This window comes from Delphinus delphis, chromosome X (genome assembly GCF_949987515.2).
Source record: "Delphinus delphis chromosome X, mDelDel1.2, whole genome shotgun sequence".
Lineage (NCBI taxonomy): Eukaryota > Metazoa > Chordata > Mammalia > Artiodactyla > Delphinidae > Delphinus > Delphinus delphis.
Genome location: NC_082704.1, coordinates 82,146,363 through 82,170,952, shown reverse-complemented (window position 1 = coordinate 82,170,952; position 24,590 = coordinate 82,146,363). Strand labels below are relative to the sequence as shown.

Sequence of the window (24,590 nt, the reverse complement as noted above, 5' to 3'; positions counted from 1 at the left end):
AATTGTCTTCTACACCACCACATTTAGGAGATGTCACATTTTAATCAGCACTCAGGACCACATGACCACACCCATTACCTCAAATGCCAAGTCACCCACTGTAGACTACAGATAGAAATTGGGTAAAGGGGCTTCTAGGGGCAGCAATGCACATAGTTAATTGTGTTCGGGAAAAAAAGGAATGAAAACTTAGGTATATTTAGTGTAAAGAATGAAAGCATTATAAAAATTCTAATACCTTTATTATTAGCATGATAACAGATATATGTAATGACATCCTGGGTCAAGATAAGATTAAATTCTAAGAAAGCTGTTTTGTGGAAGTTTTTTATTTTTGGTACTATTAAGAGCTACGAACTGGGGGAAGTTTTAAAAATGGACTTACCTGATGCACCCCAAGATTAAGAATACCTTGTCTTCTATCTTTCAGATTTTATGATTTAAAATTTGTTCCCTACCCAACAACTTTTTCACCTCTCCCTTTCCTTCTCAAAATGGCCAGGTAGTTTCACAGGGTCCCATTTTAGTGTCTACATTCTCCTTATCTTTCCCTAACACATATTTAAACACTTATGATATACATATCAGGCACTACTGGAGATTACAGCAGTGAACAAAACAGTAACCTGATCTCACGGAGCTCACACTTTATTGGGAAAAAGAAGATAATGAACCAATGCTTATAGTAACTGTTAATTACCATCCATATCAGTTTCCATTTCTTCTCCTTCTTGTGTAGTACTGGGTCTCTGGATCTTTGGCTTGATCACAAAAGGACATTCTTTTCGGCACAAATCCACTTCATGCTACGATCAAGGGGAAAACAGTAAGATAATCCTACATAAATAACGGAGATTAAAAATATTTATAACAAAAGAATATCACAGGCAGATTACAGAACTGGTTTCTAAAAACAAAAGAGGGATAAAATGGCTCTTTAGGGTTATAAGGATAGTTCCTAGGCTCAGCTCTCACTACATACAAGTATATGCAAAGTGCTCCGAAGTGCTCCTTGTATACCTCAAGTCTATAAATGAAGATAGAAAGTCCACTATGGGATTGAAAAGCTGCCATGTCCAGATTGGTGATGAGGTCAACCACTCTGACAGCTCTGGTGACAAATGTTATCTGGTCCTGTTCATCACCAAGAAACTTTATGACCTATGAGGGAGAGAAAAAGGTAAAACCAATCAAATGAAAAGACACAAAGCTGTAAATAATGTGCTCTTCTGGAAACATGCAGTCTAGGGTTTCAGAGAAGCAGCATGGTATAGAAGGAAAAAAATATATGTTTGATTTTTGGTGCTTGCCAAATGATAGCTCTATCACTTCTGAGACTCAACCTCCTGAGGTGATAGGGACATAAATTACCTTTCAGGATTAAATAAAATATTCAGGGAGAAAAGAGCTGGTGCCCAGTGCCCAGGCACATGGCAAAGCCTATCATGCCTAAGGTCACGATAAGATGTGGCAATATCTTAATTAGTACCCAGGGCCTCCTATCACATCATGCTGGACTATGAGCAATTCTAAATAATGGAAATAGCTGCTCTTAAAAGTTGTTAATGAAGATAACTAGAAGGCCAAACTTGAGAAATTAAGTATAACATTTTCTGGGTTACGCTTTCTTATGCTAACTGTTCTCACTGCAAACCATTCACAACTCTGTACCCTCTTAGTTGATTTCCCCACAAATGTATTTTTTAAAACAAGTAGAGCACCTTCAATAAGGCTTCCATCATTCCACAGGAGACCAAGGCTTCGCCACCAGCATCGTAGCTGGCCAGATGATATAAAAAAGAGAAGAGAGCAGTGGCAAACTGGTGAGGGTATGGATCCATGGAAGGATCTACAAGGGAAGTGGAGAGAGAGAGAGAAAGAACAAGCTCAGAATTTGGTGTTAAGTTGGCAGGATGCTAAACAAAGGCAGACAAAGCAAAGGGTAGGGTTCCTCTTGGTGGCTAGGACAATAACCACCAAAACTTTACCAATCATGGCCTGGATACAGTTCCGCACAAGTACAGGCAAAAATCCATGGTAGGAGGCAGTTCCAGTACAGTCAATAATACTGCTGAGCTTGGGAGTTCTCTCCAGGTGGACAATTGATGTTAATGTTCGTAAAGAAGCAGCTTTAATCTCCTTTGAAAACAGAAAGTAAACATGGGATGTGTTAAATAAGAAGTAGATGACTGAACCAAGTTGCTAATACCCACTCTAAAATTTAAGTTATTCTACTGGTAATTGCTTGGAGTAGATGGAGGTCTGTTGAGAATAACATTGAAAATCCTGCGTTTGTTAAATTTGCAGCGAAATATCCAAAGAGGAAAGGGCTAAGCTTCCCTCTTGGGGTTCATTTTAACCTCTGGGAAAAACCAAAAATCAGATAAATACATATGAGCCTGATATACACAGGAAAATATTAATAAATACTTACCATAAGCTGCTTATCTGTTATCTGAAGGACATCTACCAACTCTTCTATCAACCCATTATACAAGATACTGTTTGCGGACTCCTGCAAGGCATTGGAATACACTGCAAAAGGAGAAATAAACACTTTAGGCAAGAAGGCAGTGGTCAAGCCACTGCCCAATGACAAACCTTTTGGCACCTACTGGTTCTGGGGAAGGACTCCCTTCCCACCAGCAATGGAGGGCAGAATCACTGAATTCTAGAGGACTGGATCAAACACAGTGATAAGCTCTAAATACCCACCAAACCGACAGATTCTCCTATTAATGATATTGTCTTGGGCAAAGATTTTCAGGAATCAAAAGAGAATGAAGAATTAATATTTTATAACATCACTACTTGATAACTCTATTACACCCAGGACTTCCATTTTAGTCTCTTCATGTGTTTCTGTTTTACACTGGAAACACTTATACAAACTGTAAAGAACAGAATTTATGGACTATTGCAGACTAAATCAGAAACTTGTATGACACTGTAGTAAAATTTGAGAGAATGCATGTAATCTACTTCCAATAAATCCCACACAAAGGTAATACTGAACACAGTCTCCTGAAGTGCAAACTAATGGGATTTGAGCACATTCAGTTTTCAACAAACATTTCCTGGGTACCCACTAACATACCAGAAGTTATGCTAGGTATGTTATGCTAGGTATGAATACAAATAGAATAGTAGGAATTTCATTTCAAGGAACTCATAGTTTTAAAGAGTAGAAAAACAAGTAATTACATAATGAAGGATGGTAATATTAACAGGAGCTACCATTTTATACCTATGTGCCTGGCCTGTGCTAGGTACTTTACAGGTTTTCATTTAATCCTCAGATCAGCTTATAAAATACTTATTAAATGAGGAAACTGAGGCCAAAAGGATAAACAGGTGCCTAATAAACTGCAGTCAGGGCGAAAGCCCAGGACTGATTTCAAAACCAGTGTGCTTTCCACTGTACCACCCTACAGTTAAAAGTAAAATGCACAGTACTATTTAATGAATTTCAAAATTATACTCCCAAAGAAGAGGAAGATGAAATGGCAAGAGGAAAAATAGGGCCCAGAGGAAGACGACTATCTGAACACTCATTAAGAAAAACAAAACAAAAACCGCCCCACCCAAATAAAGACTAAACCTATGTGATATATGTCAATCATATCCTCTTTCTGATCCAACATTAAGGAGCCCAAGGATGATGAATACAGTGAACACTAGGAATGCTGGCAATTTTACAATTTAACTTGCCACCTAGGTAAATACAATAAGCCCCATAGCAACAAAGACAGATGAAGTTCAAAGGAAATCAAGTCTAAACTGCCTAACCAGGGCCTGTTAATTATAGGGTGTTATTCTCTTACCTAATATAGATATTGCATGCAGCCTGGCCTGAACAGCTTGCAATCGCTTCCTGTGATTAGAAAAGCCATGGGCCAGCCGTATGTGTGTAAATAACAGCATCTGTAGAGACATAAGACCTAAATTAGGAAACCAATGGAAAAGGTGACTATACTTTCTGAGGAAGGGCTAAATCTTACTCACGGGGCTACTTGACATTTGGCAAGAGTTCTGATTGTTATTAATCAAATCAAATATTTGATCACCATTACAATGAGCAGAAAAAAATAACACAACTAAACATTTTCTTCTTTGGTATCCAAAGTGTTGAGCTACCACCACTTATTAGATATTCATGGTGAATAAGGCTGCTTCTGTTTTCCTCAAAGTCTCACCAGGACCTAGGAAGTCAGTTTAAGTGTTGGCCTCATAAAAGATGAGGAAACTAAGGCCCACGGAGGCTAATTTGCCCACTGTCTGACTCCATTCTTTCTGCTATGCTATATCCCAGCCCCAGCACATATCACTGATCTATATGGATAACAACCACACCCTTTAGATATTTTTAAGACATATCATACCTGCTTATCCTTAGGAATGCTGTACATTTTGGTAAGAGATTCCATGATTTCAGAAGGGCTTTCTGAAATCTACATTAGAAAAAAAACTGTTAGGAACAAAAAGTGAACCAAATGTTAAGAACTAACCCATAGTCAAAGATTCCTCTTACCTTGTCAAGTTGCTCTATGTGAATATAATGTAGTGTGTTACTAGATGTCTGAAATTAAAAAGATAGGAGAGTTGTTAGGAGTCACTGTATACCTTAGCTTTCCCCTGCCATAGGACTGCAAGAGCTATCTGAAAAACAAGATGTCACCCCTAGGTTGAAGCCTCAACTGAATGCTCTCAAAAATCAAAATATTCTTTAGAATCCCCCCAAATGTTCATTTTATATATTTTCAGCAAAGCTTCTTTGAAACCAGTAGATTAAATATATAATGCACATAGCCAGATACATTTCATGTTCTTCCTTATCCCTTTTTAACCTGTATTGACTTAATACCTACAGCCTCTGTATTCACAGTAGAGTGAATCCATGTAAATGGTTTCTTTCTAAATATGCATTAGAGCTGTTCTCAAGGCACCAATAATCTAGAAAGATTATTTATTATTATTATATATTTTAAGTAGAAAGGAAAAAAAAAGATCTTGTTCACTAGGCCACTTCTAAACCAAAGTGAATTTTGCTATCTCCTCAAAGAATATGCAATGTCCAGATAATTGAAGCAGGACCTTGTAAGCAATACATAGACTTCTTGCAGGCTGGCTTAAGTAGAGAAAGTTCAGCCGATCACTACCTAGACTATTATACCAAACAGTGGAATTCTCAACTGAGACTGAGAAAAATACACCAGTCCTAACAGTGCCACACAAACAGAGTCCTGTCTTTTGGCAGTTCCAACGTAAGTAAGATTCAAACCTATCAGAGCTGGGCAAACAATGAACACTTATTCCTGAGAAGCTGCTGGATATATTTAGCTTGGAAGGGCAGCAACGTAGCTCAACATCATTCCCTCTTTTTACTGAGGAGTCCTAGAAAAGTTGACCCCAGCTACGGATTACTGACTTTATTAGAACAAGTGTGAATGAGACTCACCCTTCTCTCGATTTTGACCTCGGCCCCAGGGTCTGCATAGAATTCAAAGTGTAGTGTAGTTGCACTGGGTGGGTATTTCTGTGTATAAAGCACATGAAAGAATGAGATACCATCTTCTCTTAAATCTTCCCTCGGACTTAGCCACTTGTCCAACCCAGTGTGACAGCAGAATGAGCAGTGTCGTCAGCAGCTACAGTGCCTTCACTCCTTGTTTTAGCAGAGCTCAGATGTCTTGTAACAACACAGAATCAGGAGGGTGGAGCCCAGAGCTCTAAAAGCTTTCATATTCCTTACTTGATAACTCAAGTTATCAGTTGTTCTTTCTTTCAAGAGATCAATTTTGACTGCAGCTATTCTCAAGAGGAAAAAGAGAGGCAAGTCTGCCCCGAATAATTAATAAGAATCCAAGGATGAAGGACAAATACAAGGGTCTAGGTACCAGTTCGAGAATGGAAAAGAACACTCTTATGGAAATCTCAGTGAATATAATCACCTTTTGAAATATTTTATTCAAACTATGCCTCATGGGCCTACCTTCATAATTCTTTAAATACTCCTTTCCATACCATCCTACATCATTTCTCATGATATCCAACTGCTTTTCTGCACAGGTAGATACCAAGTCAATATAAACCAGACCCTGACAACAAATCCTATTTAACTCTAGAAAAGCAACATGAAAAACAAAGTAAGACTGCAAGAGCATGTCCATTAAAGCGTATCTTTGAAAGAAACCGGTAGCAGTGGTTGCCTCTGGGGATGGAGAATTACTGTATACCCCTTTCTACTCTTAGAATTTTTTAACATGTATATGTATTACTTCCTTTCAAAGTACACAAAGTTTTCAAAGTCCTATGACATGCCAAATATCAATAAATAAAAGAATGCATGATTTCTTAATATAGGCTGAGACCAAGATGGGCAACAGACATCACGCAAGCCTAGTAGAGTATGTCATACTGTTTTGCTCAAGTGGCCAAGAACAAGCTTGATATACATAAGGAGTCTCAGAATTAATCAACTAAACTTTAAGATGAAAAATAATTTTCTCAGAATTAGAATTCCAAACTGAATACCCTTTAAGATTTATATAGCTTTGATTATTAAAACAGACAACATTCACCTCTCATATTACCCAATATCCACTCATATAATGTACACTAAAGAAAGTATACCAGCTAAGGTGGGAAAGTAATTTGTTCTATTTGTAGTTTTCTGTGACCAGAAAAAAAACCATTCTCCTAGGGGTAAAAAGGCTTGTTAAGATAAATATACTAAATTTCACTGCAGCCATTTGTCCTATACATGACAAATTGATAAAAGAAGCAGTACATCTGTTGGAAAATACAGCTGCTTCTTGGCATGGAATTGTATCATAATAATCCAGTTGTGCTTTGTGGTTCTACAGCAACGTATCAAAGCAGAGGGGAGGATGGCCTGAGTTCATAGTCTAAACATGGGTTAAAGGTATGAGCAGGACAGGCATGAGGGGTAAACATGGAAAACACACAGAACACTACAAGTTCTCAATAACCAAAATGGCAGAACTGTTCTCCAAGCAGCCATTCTTAAATCATGCCAGACTGCCCAGAGTTCTGATAGTTCCAGTGAAAAAGTACAAGGAAGGGGCTTCCCTGGTGGCACAGTGGTTGAGAGTCTGCCTGCCGATGCAGGGGACGCGGGTTCGTGCCCCGGTCTGGGAAGATCCCACATGCCACGGAGCGGCTGGGCCCGTGAGCCACGGCCGCTGGGCCTGCGCGTCCGGAGCCTGTGCTCCGTAACGGGAGAGGCCACGGCAGTGAGAGGCCCACGTATCACAAAAAAAGAAAAAAAGAAAAAAAAAAGTACAAGGAAGTGTACTTTCTGGGATTTTTCATCACTTTCAAACTGACTCACCAAACGCAGTTTCTTACTCAAGAGATGGGTATGATCATATACTTTGTTTCTGAGATTCTTCATTTACCACCAGTACATTGAGAGCCCAAGCATTTCTAGAAAAGGTATGCTATATCTCAATTGATCTCAGGTTCCTCAAAAGTCCTGATGTGAAGTGGCAACTTTAAATACCATATATTCATTGTAAAGTAAGGCTCAAAAACAGATCACGCACAGCTCTGTCAAAAGACACCCATATCCCAAAGAGTCACTTACCATCATATGCAAGTCTCTGCAACATTCTGCAAGTCCAAAGCCATTCTCCTTTCCACCCCAGCTCTTGGAAAAAGAGAAAAGACAGTGTTAAAACAGTGCCTAAGGTAGCTTTGTGTATAAAATATTTATGAGTATGTGGCTGCCTGGAACACAGTGTTGAGAAGACATCCAATGTTAAAGTCAAACAAAAAGAGGGAGCAAAGAGAAGCAAGAACTTCAGTAAGACTCAAAGCAAGATGGTCTGCCTAAAGGTGATTTCTCCAATGAGATCAATTTCATTATTCTGTGAGGATGCTACTGAGAACATGAACAGCTCCTGCAAGCAAATGTATTTTATATGCCTGCAGTCAGGCTTGCTGAAAGGTCAGTCTTGATCCATTGGGTCTTCAGTACTGTACTGTGCTTTCCATGCTCAGCCTGCTCACCTCTCACATAGGGTGGAATTACATGCTCTCCAGTTTCTTACTTTTTGACATGAGCCAAAGTGCAAAGTAGAAGATTCTGCATTGCTTACTACTACTATACTCTGCCACCACAAAGTCTAAAAAACTCATCAACAAGTACTAGCCCTTAAGGTAATAGGGGAGAATGGCTCAACTGTACACTATTATTGACTTCCAAATCCAAAACCTCAGCCATACAATCTTGCTTAAAAACTAGCCTGCATTTTCAACAGCGTTTGAGATATCCATCATTTTTGCCTAATTCTGAACTCTCCCAGGGGTGGGGCGGGCACTTGTTGAAAACATTCAAGAGTAAGTGCATTAGTCCCCTGGGAGAGGCATACAATTGGGGTAAACAACAGACAAACTGAAAAGCTTGGGAAGAAAGGCTGGGGCGTGCAATGCTTTGGGGAATAAGGGCTTTGAAAAGCCCTTTCCACACACTCCTGGGAATCTAGAAGGCCACATGTATGCCCAAGGTTGGGCACATTCTCAGAAAAGACCTGAGAAAGCACTAAGTTCCCACATCTCTGGCTGACATCAGGCTCTATGCAAGCCAGAAGTGAAGGCTAAGTCAGAGCTGTAAACTTCCTGAGTACTGAAGACAGTGAGTATTCACGTTGAAGATACCAACATACACACAGACCCCACCGGCAAAGACGGAGATATTTCGGTTCCAGGAGTTTAAAGCAAATAAAACTAGCTGACCACTAAGCTAATAGAATAGAGACTTCAATGACCACACAAAACAAAGAATTACAAAGTCAGTTCAGAAAAGTCTAAACAAACAACGACAAATCATAACAACAAACCCTGGGGAGGGGTGAGAATCTGATTTCCAGAGTTGCCACATATAATATCCAAAATGCCCATTATAGCAACATAAGGAGTGATGCCAGCAAGACGGCCCAATAAGATGTCTCTCACTGCACCCCCCACCCCTGCAACAATTTGGCATCCATTCATGGAGAAAAGTGCCTTTATGGGAGCTGTGGAAACCAGCCTCATATGCAAAGGGACCTGGGAGGAGGCATACAGACCTCAGTCCCAGCTGTAGACCCTGCAGTGGCCTGTGAACCAGCTGTAGCCACTCTCAGCAGCTGTTTGAGAGCCCGAGGAGAACACTGTCTTAAACAATCATCCATGGATGATAAAGGTTAAAGGACAAAATTTAAAAAAAAAATAAGAGCTAAAATAATGTTAATGAATACACAATATAAAAAGAGGTAAACTGTGACATCAAAAACATAAAATGGAACAGGAATAAAAGAGTAAAGTTTTTCAGATGCAAAGTTAAGTTGTTTTCAGTGTTAAAATAAAACGATTATATCTTTTTCTAAAAAATAAATTTATTTAATTAATTTATTTATTTTTGGCTGCATTGGGTCTTTGCTGCTGCGCTCGGGCTTTCTCTAGTTGCAGTGAGTGGGGGCTACTCTTCATTGCGGTGCGTGGGCTTCTCACTGTGGTGGCTTCTCTTGTTGAGGAGCATGGGCTCTAGGCACGTGGGCTTCAGTAGTTGTGGCACGTGGGCTCAGTAGTTGTGGCTTGCAGGCTCTAGAGTGCAGGCTCAGTAGTTGTGGCACACGGGCTTAGTTGCTCTGCGGCATGTGGGATCTTCCTGGACCAGGGATCGAACCCGTGTCCCCTGCATTGGCAGGTGGATTCTTAACCACTGCACTACCAGGGGAAGTCCCAAAACTATTATATCTATGTTTTATGTAAGGTTCATGGTAACCACAAAGCAAAAACCTAGATTAGATACACAAAAGACGAACAGTAGGGGATGAAAGCATACTACTACGAAAAACCATCATTCACAAAGAAAGGCAGCAAGAGAAGAAAGGGACAAGGGAAGTACAAAACAACAAAAGACGAACAGTAGGGGATGAAAGCATACTACTATGAAAAACCATCATTCACAAAGAAAGGCAGCAAGAGAAGAAAGGGACAAGGGAAATACAAAACAACAAAAAAAGACCTAGTAAGATGGCATTACTAAGTCCCTGCCTATCAATAATTACTCCAAATGTAGATGGACTGATTTTCCAATCAAAAGGCATAGAGTAGCTGGATGGAAAAAAAAACAAGATCCAACTATATGCTACCTACAAGACTCACCTCGGCTTTAAGGACACACATAGGCTCAAAGTAAAGGGATGGAAAAAGATATTTTACACAAGTGGAAACCAAAAGAGCAGGGATAGCTACTTATATCAGAAAAAACAGGCTTTAACTCATAACCTGTAATGGGAGACAATTAAGGTCATTATAGAATGATCAAAGGGTCAATTCAAAGAGGATATAACAATTGTAAATTATATGGACATAATGTTGGAGCATCTAAATGTATTAAGCAAATACTAATAGATATGAAGGGAGAAACAGAGAATACAATAATAGTAGGAGATGTCAACATCTCACTTTCAACAATGGCTAGATTGTACTGAGAGAAAAATCAAGAAGGAAACATTGGATTTGAACTATACTTTAGACCAATGGACCTAGTAGGCATATGTATAACATTTTATTTAACAGCAGAATACACACTCTTCTCAAACCCACATGGAACATTCTCCTACACAGATTATATGATAGGTCACAAGACAAGTCTTAGCAAATTTAAGATAGAAATCATACCAAGTATCTTTCTGGACCCCAACAGTATGAAACTGGAAATCAGTAACAGGAAGAAAACTGGAAAAATTCACAAAGATGTGGAAATTAAACAATACACTACTGAACAACCAATGGGTCAAAAGAAATCAAAAGGCAAATTAAAAACATCTTGAGACAAATGAAAATGAAAACAAAACACATGAAAACGAATGAGATGCACCAAAAGCAGTTCTAAGAGGGAAGTTTATAGGAATAAATGCCTACATTAAGAAACAAGATCTCAAATAAACCTAATTTTATACCTCAACTTGAAACTTGAAAAAGAAACTAAGCCTAAAGTTAGCAGAAGAAAGGAAATAACAAAGATCAGAACAGAAATAAATGAGACTAGAAAAAACACAGAGAAGATTAATGAAAATAAGAGTTCTTTTAAAAAAAACTACTCAACAAAATAGACAAAACTTTAGCTACACTGAGAAAAAAAGGCTGAAGACTCAAATAAATAAAATGAGAAACAAAAGAAGAGACATTATAACTGATACCACAGATACAAAGGATCATCAAGAGACTACTATGAACAAACTGTCAACAAACTGGATAGCCTAGAAGAATTGGATAAATTCCTAGAAATATATAATCTAACAAAACAAAATCATGGAGAAATAGAAAATATGAATATACCAATAATGAGTAAGCAGACTGAATCAGTAATCAAAAAATACCCCAAAAAGAAAATTCCAGGACCAAATGGTTTCCTTGGTGAATTTCTCCAAACATTTAAAGAATAACCAATCCTTCTCAAACTTTTACCAAAAAATTGAAGAGGAAGGAACACTTCCAAACTCATTGCTTGAAAAGTTACCATTGTTTGGCCAAAATTACCCTGATAACAAAGCCAGATAAGGATACTACAAGAACAGAAAACTACAGGCCAGTATCCCTGATGAACAAACTTGCAAAAGTCCTCAGCAAACTACCAGCAAACCAAGTTCAACAGCATATTAAAAGGAACATACACCACGATTTAAGTGGGATTTATCCCTGGGATGCAAAGATGTTTCAACACATGCAAATCAGTAAGTGTGATACCACATTAAGAGAATGAAAGACAAAAATCACATGATCATCTCAAAAGTTGCAGAAAAAACAATGTCAAAATTCAACATCCTTTCATAATAAAAACTCAAAAATGGGGTATATAAGGAACATACCTCAACATGATAAAGGCCACATATGACAAGCCCACAGCTAACAGCATACTCAAGGATGAAAGGGTGAACCCTTTCCCTCTAAGATCAGGAACAAGACAAGGGTGCCCACTCTAACCACTCCTATTCAACACAGTATTGGAAATACTAGCCAGAGCCAATTAGGCAAGAAAAAGAAATAAAACGCATACAATTCAGAAAGGAAGAAGTAAAACTATTTCCATTTGCAAATGATATGATCTTATATATAGAAAACCCTCAAGGCTCCACCAAAAAACTGTTAGAATTAAATTCAGTAAAGTTGTAGGATACAAAATCAACATACAGAAATCAGTCACATCTCCATACACTATCTGAAAAAGAAATAAAACATTCCCATTTACAATAGCATAAAAAACAGTAAAATACTTAGAAATAAATTTTACCAAGGAGGTAAAAATCTGTACACTGAAAACTATAAAACACTGATGAAAGGCATTAAAGAAGACACAAACATCCTATGTTCATGGACTGGAAGAATTAATACTGTCAAAATGTCCACAGTACCAAAAGCAATCTACAGATTTTAATTACTATCAAAATTTCAATGACATTTTCCCCAGAAATAGGAAAAACAATCCTTAAATTTATATGGAACCAAGAAGACCCCAAATAACTAAAGCAATCCTGAGAAAGAACAAAGTTACAGGTATCATACTTCCTGATTTCAAACATCATTACAAAGCTATAGTAATCAAAACAGTATGGTATTAGCATATTAAAAACACACACAGACCAACAGAACATAATCAAGAGCCCAGAAGTAAATCTTCACATAGTCAACTAATATTTGAAAGGGAGACAATAATTAACGGGGAAAATATACTCTCTTCAATAAATGGTGCTGGGGAAAACTGGATAACCAGTTTTCTGGATAACACACAGAAAAATGAAATTTGACCCCCTATCTTATACCATCCAAAAAATTAACCTAAATTTGGGGCTTCCCTGGTGGAGCAGTGGTTGAGAGTCCGCCTGCCGATGCAGGGGACATGGGTTCGTGCCCTGGTCCGGGAAGATCCCACATGCCGCAGAGCGGCTAGGCCCGTGAGCCATGGCCGCTGAGCCTGCGCGTCTGGAGCCTGTGCTCCTCAACAGGAGAGGCCACAGCAGTGAGAGGACCGCGTACCGCAAAAAAAAAAAAAAAAAAAGAATTAACCTAAATTAAAGACTTCAACATAAAACCTGAAACCATAAAGCTCCTAAAAGAAAACACAGGGTAAAAGCACCCCAACATTGGTCTTGGTGACAATTATTTGGACATGACACCAAAAGCAACAAAGGCAAACTGCATCAAACTAAAACACTTCTGCACAGCAAAAGAAACAATCAACAAAATGAAAAGACGACCTGCAAAATAGGAGAAAATATCTGCAAACCTTAGTAATTTCTTATAAGAAATTACTATCCAAAATATAAAGAACTCATGTTGATATAACTGAATAACAATAACAAAAGCCAACCATCTGATTTTAAAATGGGCAGAGGAACTGAATAGACATTTTTCCAAAGACAATATACAAATGGCCAACAGTTACATGAAATGGTTCTTAGCATCACTAGACATCAGGGAAATGCGAATCATAGCCACAATGATATATCACTTCACACCTGATAGAATGGCCATTTTCAAGAAGACAAGAGATAACAAGTATTGGTGAGTATTTGGAGAAAAGGGGACCCTTGTGCGCTGTTGGTGGGAATATAAATTGGTATAGCCACTACAGAAGACAAACAGTATGGAGGTGCCTCAAAAAAGGAACTATTATATGATCCAGCAATCCCAGTTCTGGCTATCTATCCAAAAGAAAGGAAATCAGGACAAAGAGATATCTGCACTCCCATATTTACTATAAAGTTATTCACACTAGCCAAGGTATGGAAACAACTTAAGTGTCTGTCTATGGATGAATGGATAAAGAAGATGTGCTGTACATACACATACATACACACACACACACACACAATGAAATATTGTTCAGCCACAAGAAAGAAGGAAATCTCCCCTTATGTGACAACATGCATGGACCTTGAGGGCATTCTAATAAGTGAATAAATCAGACAGAGAAAGACAACTACTGAATGGTATCATTTATACATGGAATCTAAAAAAGCTCAACACATAGAAATAGAGGTTAGAATGGTGGTTGCCAGGGACTGGGGATTGGGGGAAATGTGGAGATGTTGGTCAAATCGCACAAACTTCTACTGTGGTAATCACTATGCAATATATTAAGTGTATCAAATCATCATGTTGTATACCTTTAAGTTACACAATGCTTTAATTCAATTATATCCCCAGAAAACCAGAAAAAATTAATTAATAGAAACCATTCCTGAGCAAGTCCAGACACTGGATTTAGTAGGCAAAGACTTTAAATCATCTTTTTTAAATATGCTTAAAGAGCTAAATGAAATCATATAAAAAGAACTAAAGGAAACCATGAGAATGATGTCTCATCAAACAAAGAATGTCAATAAAAAGTCAGAGGTTATAAAAAAGGAAGCAAATAGAAATTCTGGAGCTGAAAAAGCACAATAACAGAAATGAAAAATTCACTAGAGTGGTTCAACAGCAGATGTAAGCAGGGAGAAAAATGAATCAATGAACTTAATTAAATATATATAACGTTAGGTGGTAATATGTGCTACAGAAAAAAATGAAGAAAAGTGTAATAGGGAGTATGGTAGGTGTTCTAATTTTAAAACAGGATGGTAGGGAAGACTTCACTGAGATGGTGGCTCTTAAGACTTAGAGAAGATAAGGGAGCAAGCCATAGAGACAACTGGGGATGTAGCTATGCAGAGGCCCTGCAGCAAGAGTGTGCCTGCCACTGTCCAGGAAAGCAAGGGTGCCAGTTATCTGGAATGGACTGAGCCTGGGGGAAAGAAATGTGAGGTGAGGTCAAAGTTTGATTTTATACACATTACAATTGATATCCAGCAAAGATTTTGAGAAGGCAGTAAATATACAAGTTTGAGGTTCAAGGAAAACATACAATTTTTGGAGTCAATGGTCCTTAAAACCATGAAATTGGATCAGATCACCTAGGCAAAATGTATTGATAGCTGGATAAGACACAGAGCCTGGGGTGGAGCCCTGGGCCACTCTAACACTCAGAGGCAGCAGAAGAGGAGGCACCAGTCAAGCAGACATAGAAGGGCAACAATGGAGGACCAGGAGGGTGGTTCAGAAGCTAAGACTTTAAAAATAGTATTTTCAAAGAATATTTAATGCTGTGGGAAAATACTCACCATAGGTTACATGGGGGGGGGGGGGAAGCAGCATATGAAACACAATGTTAGTTATTTTTTCTACATGGTGGTGGTTGAGGATTATTATTATTTTCTTCTTTATACTTTTTTGTATTTTCTTAATTTTCAACACTGAACATGCATCACTTTTATAAAAATTCTGACAAATTTATTTGAAAATAAATATTGGAAGGTGGGAAAAAAAAAGAATCAATGAACCTGAAGACAGGTCAACTGAGATTACCCAGTCTGAAGAGCAGATAGAGGGAAAAAAAAGTAAACAGAGGTTAAGAGATCTGTGGGACTTCACCAAGTATACCAACATATACATAATGGGAGTCCAAGGGGAAGAGACAGAAGAAGGGGCAAAGAGATTATTTAAAGAAATAATGGCCAAAACATCAAATTTGACAAAAGACATGAATCTATAAATCCAAGAAGCTCCATGAAATTCAACAAGATAAAACAACACAGATCCACAGAAAGACACATTATAATCAAATTGTCAAAGGCCAAGACAGAGAGAATAATCTTGAAAGCAGAAGGAGAAATGTGACTTGTTATGTACAAGGGATCCTCACAGCTGATTTTTCATCAGAAACGATGGAGGCCAGAATGCAGTGGGAAGACATATTCAAAGTGCTAAAAGAAAATAACTGCCAATCAGATTCTATATCTGGCACAGTTATCTTTCATAAATGTAGGAGAAATTAACACTTTCTCAGATAAAAGCTGAAAGAGCTTGTTGCTAGCAGACCTGCCTATAAGAAACGCTAAACGGGAGTCCTTCAGGCTGAAATGAAAGGACACACCACAGTAACCTGACTCCATATGAAGAAATTAAGAACACCAGTAAGTTAATTTCATAGGTAAATATAAAAGGCATTATTAATGTATTTTTAGTTTGTAACTCCTTTTTTTCTGAGTGTTTTAAAAGACAACTACATAAAAAAGTAAATTCTACATCTATGTTGAATGGGCACACAATATATAAAAATGTAATTTGTGGCAACAACATACAGTGGGAGGAAAGTGCTATATAGGAGGAAAGTTTTTGTCTACTCTTAAAACTAAGTTGGTATTAATTTGAACTAACTTTTCATTAATGAAGATGTCAGTTGTAATACACAGGGAAAACATTAATAACTAGACAAAAAACAAGAAAACTAAGACTTGAACATTAAATCAACTAGACCTAACAGATATATACATATATATAGAACAATCCACCCCACAACAGAATATACATTCTTCTCAAGTACATACAAAACAGTCTCCCATATAGACCATATGTTAGGCCACAAAACGAACTTTAAGAAACTTCTAAAAAAGAATAAAATCATACAAAGTATCATCTCCAACAACAGAAAGAAATTAGAAATCCGTAACAGAAGGAAATCTGGAAAATTCACGAACACATGGAAATTAAACAATATACTGTTAACAACCAATGGGTAAAAGAAGAAATCAAAAGGGAAATTAGAAAATTCCTTAAGATGAATGAAAATGAAAACACTTCATATCAAAACTTATGGGATACATTTATGGGATAAAGCAGTGCTTAGAGGGAAATTTACAGCTGTTAATTGCCTACAACATTTAAAAAAGAAAGATCTCAAATCAGTAACCTAACAGTCTACCTTAAGGAACTAGAAAAACAGCAGCAAACTAAACCCAAAGCAAACATAAAGAAGGAAATAGTAAAACTGGAGCAGAGATAAATGAAACAAAATAGAAAAACAGAATCAGCAAAACCAAATTTGTTTCTTTGAAGATATCAACAAAAATAGACAAACCTTTAGCTACACTGACCAAAAAAAAAGTATGTTCTTGCTCTCTCAAGCTTGTTCTTTTAAAATATACATATAGGGCTTCCCTGGTGGTGCAGTGGTTGAGACTCTGCCTGCCAATGCAGGGGACACGGGTTCGAGCCCTGGTCTGGGAAGATCCCACATGCCGCGGAGCAACTAGGCCCGTGAGCCACAACTACTGAGCCTGCGCGTCTGGAGCCTGTGCTCCGCAACAAGAGAGGCCGCGATAGTGAGAGGCCCGCGCACCGCGATGAAGAGTGGCCTCCGCTTGCCGCAACTAGAGAAAGCCCTCACACAGAAACGAGGACCCAACACAGCCAAAAAGTAAATTAATTAATTAAAAAAAATCTATTAAAATATACATATAGGAGGAACCAGTGAAAAGGGAAAGATTTAAGACAGCTATTCTGTTCATCTTCAATAACGACCAGAACAAGTTACTTGATTTCTCTGATCTTTACCTCAAAATTGAGCCTATGCACAGGGGCATACCTTATTTTACTGTGCTTTGCAGATACTGCTTTTTTAACTGAAGGTTTGTGGCAACCCTGCATTGAGCAAGTCTACTGGTTTTTTCATTTTTCCAACAGCATTTGCTCACTTCATGTCACTGTGTCACATTTTGGTAACTCTTGCAATATTTCAAACCTTTTCATCATTATTATATTTGTTATGATGATCTGTGATCAGTGATCATTGTTATTACTATTGTCATTATTTTGGGGTGCCATGAACCATGCCCATACAAGATGGCAAATTTAATGGAAAAAAAAAATGTGTTCTGACTGCTCCACTGACTGGCTGTTCTACCATCTCTCTCCCTCTCCTCAGGCCTCTCTGTTCCCTGAGACACAATAATACTGAAATTAGGCCAATTAATAAACTTACAAGGGCCTCTAAGTATTCAAGTAAAAGGAACAGTTAGTTGCACATCTCTCACTTTGTATCAAAAGCTAAAAATGATTAAGCTTAGTGATTCTTACACATTGGATCCATTTCTGGAAATTTTCCACTGTTATTACCACACTATTTTAATTACTTTTAGCTTTATAAAAAAAGTTAATACCCAATAGGAAGAGTACTTCCTCATTTCATTTTCAATATTTTCTTGGCTATTCCCAGGACTTCCAGTGAAGAAACATGGAATTTGCTGAAAACTGTGAGGACAAGGGATATATAAATACTTGATGCCACATAGGGGTGACAGGTAAGTCAAACCAAGGATCTGAATTTGCAAGGCAGAATAAGCTCGAAAGGCTATGTATCTCCACAATTATTTTCCTTTTGTTTCTTCTGTTGTCACAACTAACTGTTTTTTAGAATAGTTCAACTATTACTGTCACCACTAAATCTATCTTTTGTAATCTAATAAAAATCAAGTGCCTACGATAAGAAAGTTGTGGTAAGCTGGGATCCTTAAAAGGCCATGTCAAGCCAAACTTGATTCATGAAAGTCTGTGATGTTGTGACATTTCTGAGATATTACCATTATTAAATACAAAGAAACATTTCTTACAAAATTATGTAAAGTTAATATGGGAAAACACTGATGCTAGTATGTTAAGTAAATAAAGTAGGATATCAAGTTACATATACTATATGCATTCAGTTATGTAAATATGCATAAAGACTAAGAAAATGTACCAAAATGTGAAGAGTAGACACATAATTATGATAAATTTTCTTCTGTACATTTCCAAAATTTTTAAATACTAAGCACATATTTTTATTATGTTTGTTTTGCAGCCAACAAGATAAACCTATGGAATGTTTAAGATTCAAGGGTACTTATTAGTTAGTACTAAGAATAACTAGTTCTTTGTCCTTTTAATTATGCCCCTATATCACTTTCTCAACTACTATGTGAGCTTTTTAAAGAAAAGAACATGTTTTATACTATATCCAGCACAGGATTAGCCATATACTTCTTGAATGTTATCAAGTGGAAGAGTTGGGTGTGGATTCAAGGAGCTGGGTCTCAGGCTGACACCCAGGTTTGGAACATAAACCATGCTTAATCAACTCTACAAACAGCAGTTATCACATTTTACACTTTATCAGGGGCTAAAAGCCCATGGGCTTTTCCTAAAAATAATATAACTTCGGAATCTCATCGTCCTCACCTACTCCACAGTTACCATATGATCCTGGCAATTAAGTAGACACCCAATAAATAACATTTATATCAACCATGTCATATTTGACACCATCTCACTAGATGGGATTTGCTCAAGAATGGGTATGTATTCAGGTATCAGGGAAAAGGTCTAGATGCCTTTGAGACGGAACTATAAGAATCTGGTAAGATTTTGTAACTTTGCCCAATAGGATAGATTAAACCAATGGTTCTCAAAGTATGATCTCTGGACCAGCAGCCTCAACATCCCCTGGAAACTTATTAGCAATGCACATTACTGGGCTCTGCCCTAGGCCTACTGAATCAGAAATGGGGGTTGCAGGAATTGAGGTAAAGGGGTATGAGCAGACAGGGGAGGGAGACTAATCTATGCTTTAATAAATCGACTCTTTCTCATGCATGCTCGAGTTTGAGAACCAGTGTACCCAGACCCTCACAAAAATCAACCAACTGGCTTTTAACTGATTCAAGTCTTCCTGGAGAACTTCTGCTACATTTGCAGTTCACTAATATCTGTGCATAGTCACAACTGGCTCACATCACTGGGTTAACTGAGTCACTAGAAAACTATCGTGAGAAAATGGTTAAAAATAATCTTGGGGCTTCCCTGGTGGGCGCAGTGGTTGAGAGTCCGCCTGCTGATGCAGGGGACACGGGTTCATGCCCCGGTCCGAGAAGATCCCACATGCTGCGGAGAGGCTAGGCCTGTGAGCCATGGCTGCTGAGCCTGCACGTCCGGAGCCTGTGCTCCGCAACGGGAGAGGCCACAACAGTGAGAGGCCCGCGTACCGCAAAAAAAAAAAAAAATCTTGTATTTGCAAATCCAAGAAAATATGCTCAAATTCTAAGGGAGGCTCCATCTGGATGAATAACAGGTGATTAACATTCTCTTTATACTTTCCTATACATCCTAGAATTTTTGCAATACATGTTACACTTATAATCACACAAAAATGATTTTAAAGTAACCATGCACCTAACAATAGCCTGAAACTTGAGTTGTATGACTTGTGAGGTAACCATTTATTATTCAGCTTTTAAAAAGTTAGCCCTACCAACTTTCTTCCAAGAAAGCTTTCTAGCAATGGCTACCTCTCTCAAACCTGAGTATGCATTATCAGTTTGCCTCTACAAACACTGGACAATAGTTTGACTAAGCTGAATTTAACATGAGCTTTTTTTTGCCTTCAATTAACAATCATTACCACCACAGACCAATTACTGAGCACAGCACTAAGAACCCTACATTTTATTTTATTCTGAAAATACTCTTAAGGTAGATATAACTAAATTCTCAGATGAGAAAACTGCTATCAGAGCTAATAAGGTAGGCCAGGATTCAAAATCCAGATCTTTTATTGCAGCTAATATTTCCCTCCAAGTAGAATCGGATTCTAAACTTTCTTTCCAGAAGAGAAGTGGCCATTTTTGAACAAAGAGAGATTCTCTTTGTGAGCAGAGATTCATGAAATCCCTCAAAATTACTTCATAAAATTGAGAATACTTCCTAGGATTTGGGGGTAACTTAGTTAAATGGGCCCCAATAGTTCTACTCAATTAGGCCAGTAAAGTTAACTTACGGATTCCTATTCATTTTGACACTGCAAGAAACACCTGTGAAAAGGAATAACAGGGTCCAACTTCTGTGTCCTTCCAACTCTTCACCCATGACTCACCTCTGCCAAATGCTGCAGCCGGGTTAGCAGTGGGGTTCTCTTGTCAGATCCAAGGCGTGTGATATAATTTGATCTTTTGCTAAATACGTACAGAAGGTTGAGGACTGCCAGCACCACTTGCATATCAGAAGAAGCCAATAAAGTTGTCAAATGCTACAGGGGACAAAAATGGGGGGGGGGGCAAGTTCATGGTATCAGGCATACAAGACCTTGAAAACTTGAAATGCCATGGATTTATAAAGCTATCAAGAAGTTTAACAATACAAAAAAAATTTATAAATATCTGAGCACCTACAACATGTAACCTTATGCCCAAGCAGCTTACAATCTGGCAGCAAGCCAGAAAGTCCAATTTAAGTTAAAAAAATGTGAACAGTTCAAAATTACATAGGTGTCTCCACAGGAAGAAACAGATTACAAAAGAGACAAATGTAATATATTCTAATACATAGCAGAACTCAAGAACATTAAGTTTCCAACTAGACTAAAAGTATAGACTAAGATAATTTTATGCTCCTTCTGTATCCTTTACAACAAATACAAAATTGGAATTAATTAAAACACAGGGCTCTTCATATAGAAACTAAAAATAACAACAGCTGGTGGCACCTTTGACTGTTACAATACAGTGTATGTAACAATAACCCAAGAGTAACTATTTTTGCTTTTTAATACAATCAAAATTCACCAATATATTGAAACATTTGATTAGTGTTAAAATCAGTATGTAATTTAGCTGGAAATGAACCAAAGTATTTCTGGTTGCTGATTATCCACAGAAGGCTATGGATTTCCTTTTGCAGCTTATCTATTTCATCTTCAACAGACTGCTTAGCCATCCCCTACTTAAAACTTTAGGCACTAGGTCTTTAATTCAGTTATTCCACTTCTCTTCTTAAACCATTTACTTTCTGTTTGTTCTGATTCTGTTTCTTTAATGAAGACTTAGGAAAAGTAACACATAACAACAGGGCACTAAATCAAGTGATAAAAACTCTAAAGTTAGGCTAAAGGAAGAGAGTTTCTTCTTATACTGATTTTTGACCAATTCAAAAGTTCACTAATTCCTGTGCCCACTTTACTTTTTAAGAATACATAGCATGAAGCAAGAGAGAGGCATGGACATATATACACTACCAAACGTAAGGTAGATAGCTAGTGGGAAGCAGCCGCATAGCGCAGGGAGATCAGCTCGGTGCTTTGTGACTGCCTGGAGGGGTGGGATAGGGAGGGTGGGAGGGAGGGAGACACAGGAGGGAAGAGATGTGGGAACGTATGTATATGTATAACTGATTCACTTTGTTATAAAGCAGAAACTAACACACCATTGTAGAACAATTATACCCCAATAAAGATGTTAAAAAAAAAACAGAATACATAGCATGCTATTAATATACATTTTGGGGAGGGGGAGAAGAAATTAAAAAGCACACTAAAAGAAAAGCAGTAAGTGCAGTAATGTGTCAAGGAAATCAAATTATGTCTAATATTTTAAAAGTAATTTGGGGCTGCTCTGATAACCTGGGACCAAGATCAATTCCTGTAAATTCCCAAGAATACATCAATACATGTATTACATTCTCATTAATTCCTTAAATCTTAAAAGGCAAGGTGAAGGTGACAATAAAGAACCTTCCCATCAACCCTGTGAAGGGTATCTTTAGCCAAGAAACATCCTACCATTGTCTTTGACATTGAAAACCCCAGAACTCCATAATGAAAAGGAAAGAATCATCAGAAAGAAAGAACAATTTCCTTATTCTGGACGTGAACAATTCTAGTTAAGAACAGATCACATAGGCTTGAACCTCTCCTACCTCTATGGAACTATACAGATGCCGGGAAAAGCTGTACTCAATGAGCAAGGCCGTGAAGTTCAACACAGCCAAGAGAAGCATCTTCAGTTGTTCTCTTTCTGGCCTATCACACACGAGCATCCATGACATATTCTCCACTGTCTGTCCAGCGTCTGCCAGAATTCCATCAAAGCGGTCCAACAGATCCACCCAGTGATATAACTCGCACTGGAGAGGGGAAGAGAAAGAGGAAGATATAAGAATAAGGTAGGGCTTCCCTGGTGGCGCAGTGGTTGAGAGTCCGCCTGCCGGTGCAGGGGACACAGGTTCGTGCCCCGGTCCGGGAGGATTCCACATGCCGCGGAGCGGCTGGGCCCGTGAGCCATGGCCGCTGAGCCTGCGTGTCTGGAGCCTGTGCTCCGCAATGTGAGAGGCCACAACAGTGAGAGGCCTGCGTACCGCAAAAAACAAAAAACAAAAAACATACATGTGCTAACACCGGGAGACACCACAAAACTCCTACAGCTAGGTCTTCAAAAGGAGAATTCTGGCTACCTCTGAGGTCTAAAAACACAAGGACTTTCCCTGCCAGAATCCACTTTATCTGAAGTGCTCATTTTTAGAGTTATCTAAAGAAGAGTCTTTTAAGCTAAGAGTAAAAATCCTGAGACTATCTCAAACTCATATTGTCAGTCAAACTAAAGGAATTTTGTGGTTGAGATTCTTTATCATCACCTGTATAAACATTCTTCATCCTTGACTAGCAAAATTTTCCTTTTACATTTCTTTCAAAATTTCCTTGGCAACCATTCACAGGCTAAAAATTACTGGTCTAGAGCTGTGCCAGACACACACTAGATGCTTATTAAGTAATTGCTGAATGAGGCTACCTCATTTTGGTTTCTCTTTTGGGAGTATGGGTTTACATACCTTTCCAATGTTCCATGTTTTGATCTGCTGCAGTTCCAAGAGGAGTTGCTCATCATTACAAACTTTGAGTTTGTCTATTAAGGCTCTGCAGTCTGCAGGCTGAGAAAAACAAACAGGTATTCACAAAAGGGTGTTTTGGAGTATGAGGGAGACACAACAAGGAAGAATAGGAAAAAAAACCCTTATGTCAACACACTCAATGATTTAACTTCTGATAGAACGCACTACTTAAGTGGAAATTTGCCAGATGATCACTTGAGATTAATACAGAAATCTTATAATGAAACAATCCATCTGTGTATTTTTTTAAAACCTGGATGAACCTGTAGATGTAGACAAACTACTTGGAAGTGTACAGACAACAGAAATAAAGGAAACAAGCTAAATATCAATAAAAACAAAATGAAGGAATCTGTATCATAGTCTGAAAGTTAACCAGAATGCCTGATAAGAAATGTTCAATTAGAGGAACACTGAGGAGCCCTAGTGAATTCACAAAGGTGAAGATTAGCACTAGCTATATTTTTCTGCAACATTAAACCGTCCAATTATAGGAGGCAAAGAATTTCTGAACTGTGTAAAACTAGGACTCCATTCTTACTTGGGGTTTCCATTTCCATATATTCCTGCTCTGTTTTACTGATGAAAGGGCCTGTTTGTCAGGTAACAAGGTGTGGATTCAGAGTTCATAGTAAGTTTCCAAAAGTGGAGCTGGTGGCGGGGGGGATAGAGACTGGGACAGAGATGCTGCTACTAATGGATGGCAGCTGGAAGTGATTACACTTGCTCTTTGACTCTGTAAAGCAGTATGGTATCCTAGGAATGGGCCTAGATTTGGAACCAACCAAATCTGGGTTCAGTTTTTCGCTTGATGTTTACAAAGTTGTTTGATCATGAGCAAATCCAACCTCTTAGCCAGTTTTCTTACCAGAAAAAAGACCTAAGAACCACCTTGGAAATGTGAAGCTCAAGTGTTTGCATAAAGCACTTATCTCACATAATAGGAGCTTAAATACTGAAAGACAGCTTACTGGTACAAAGAGCATGGACTTTAGAATTAGGTAGTT

The 24,590-nt window shown here is 38.1% G+C and overlaps 1 protein-coding gene across 8 annotated transcripts in view; it reads right to left on the bottom strand.

Moving 5' to 3' along the window:
- Positions 1–24,590, bottom strand: part of HUWE1 (HECT, UBA and WWE domain containing E3 ubiquitin protein ligase 1) — a 143,255-nt gene that overhangs the window by 88,339 nt on the left and 30,326 nt on the right. For all 8 annotated transcript variants that reach the window (XM_060001899.1, XM_069540321.1, XM_069540322.1 and 5 more), the window contains 13 exons: positions 23,524–23,622; positions 22,615–22,821; positions 20,798–20,950; positions 7,610–7,672; positions 5,459–5,536; positions 4,532–4,579; positions 4,383–4,451; positions 3,825–3,924; positions 2,435–2,535; positions 1,989–2,139; positions 1,722–1,849; positions 1,021–1,161; positions 701–806 (listed from right to left, as the gene is read on the bottom strand). In XM_060001899.1, coding sequence (XP_059857882.1) covers positions 701–806; positions 1,021–1,161; positions 1,722–1,849; positions 1,989–2,139; positions 2,435–2,535; positions 3,825–3,924; positions 4,383–4,451; positions 4,532–4,579; positions 5,459–5,536; positions 7,610–7,672; positions 20,798–20,950; positions 22,615–22,821; positions 23,524–23,622 — 1,444 coding nt within the window. The remainder of the gene's footprint in view (positions 1–700; positions 807–1,020; positions 1,162–1,721; positions 1,850–1,988; positions 2,140–2,434; positions 2,536–3,824; positions 3,925–4,382; positions 4,452–4,531; positions 4,580–5,458; positions 5,537–7,609; positions 7,673–20,797; positions 20,951–22,614; positions 22,822–23,523; positions 23,623–24,590) is intronic.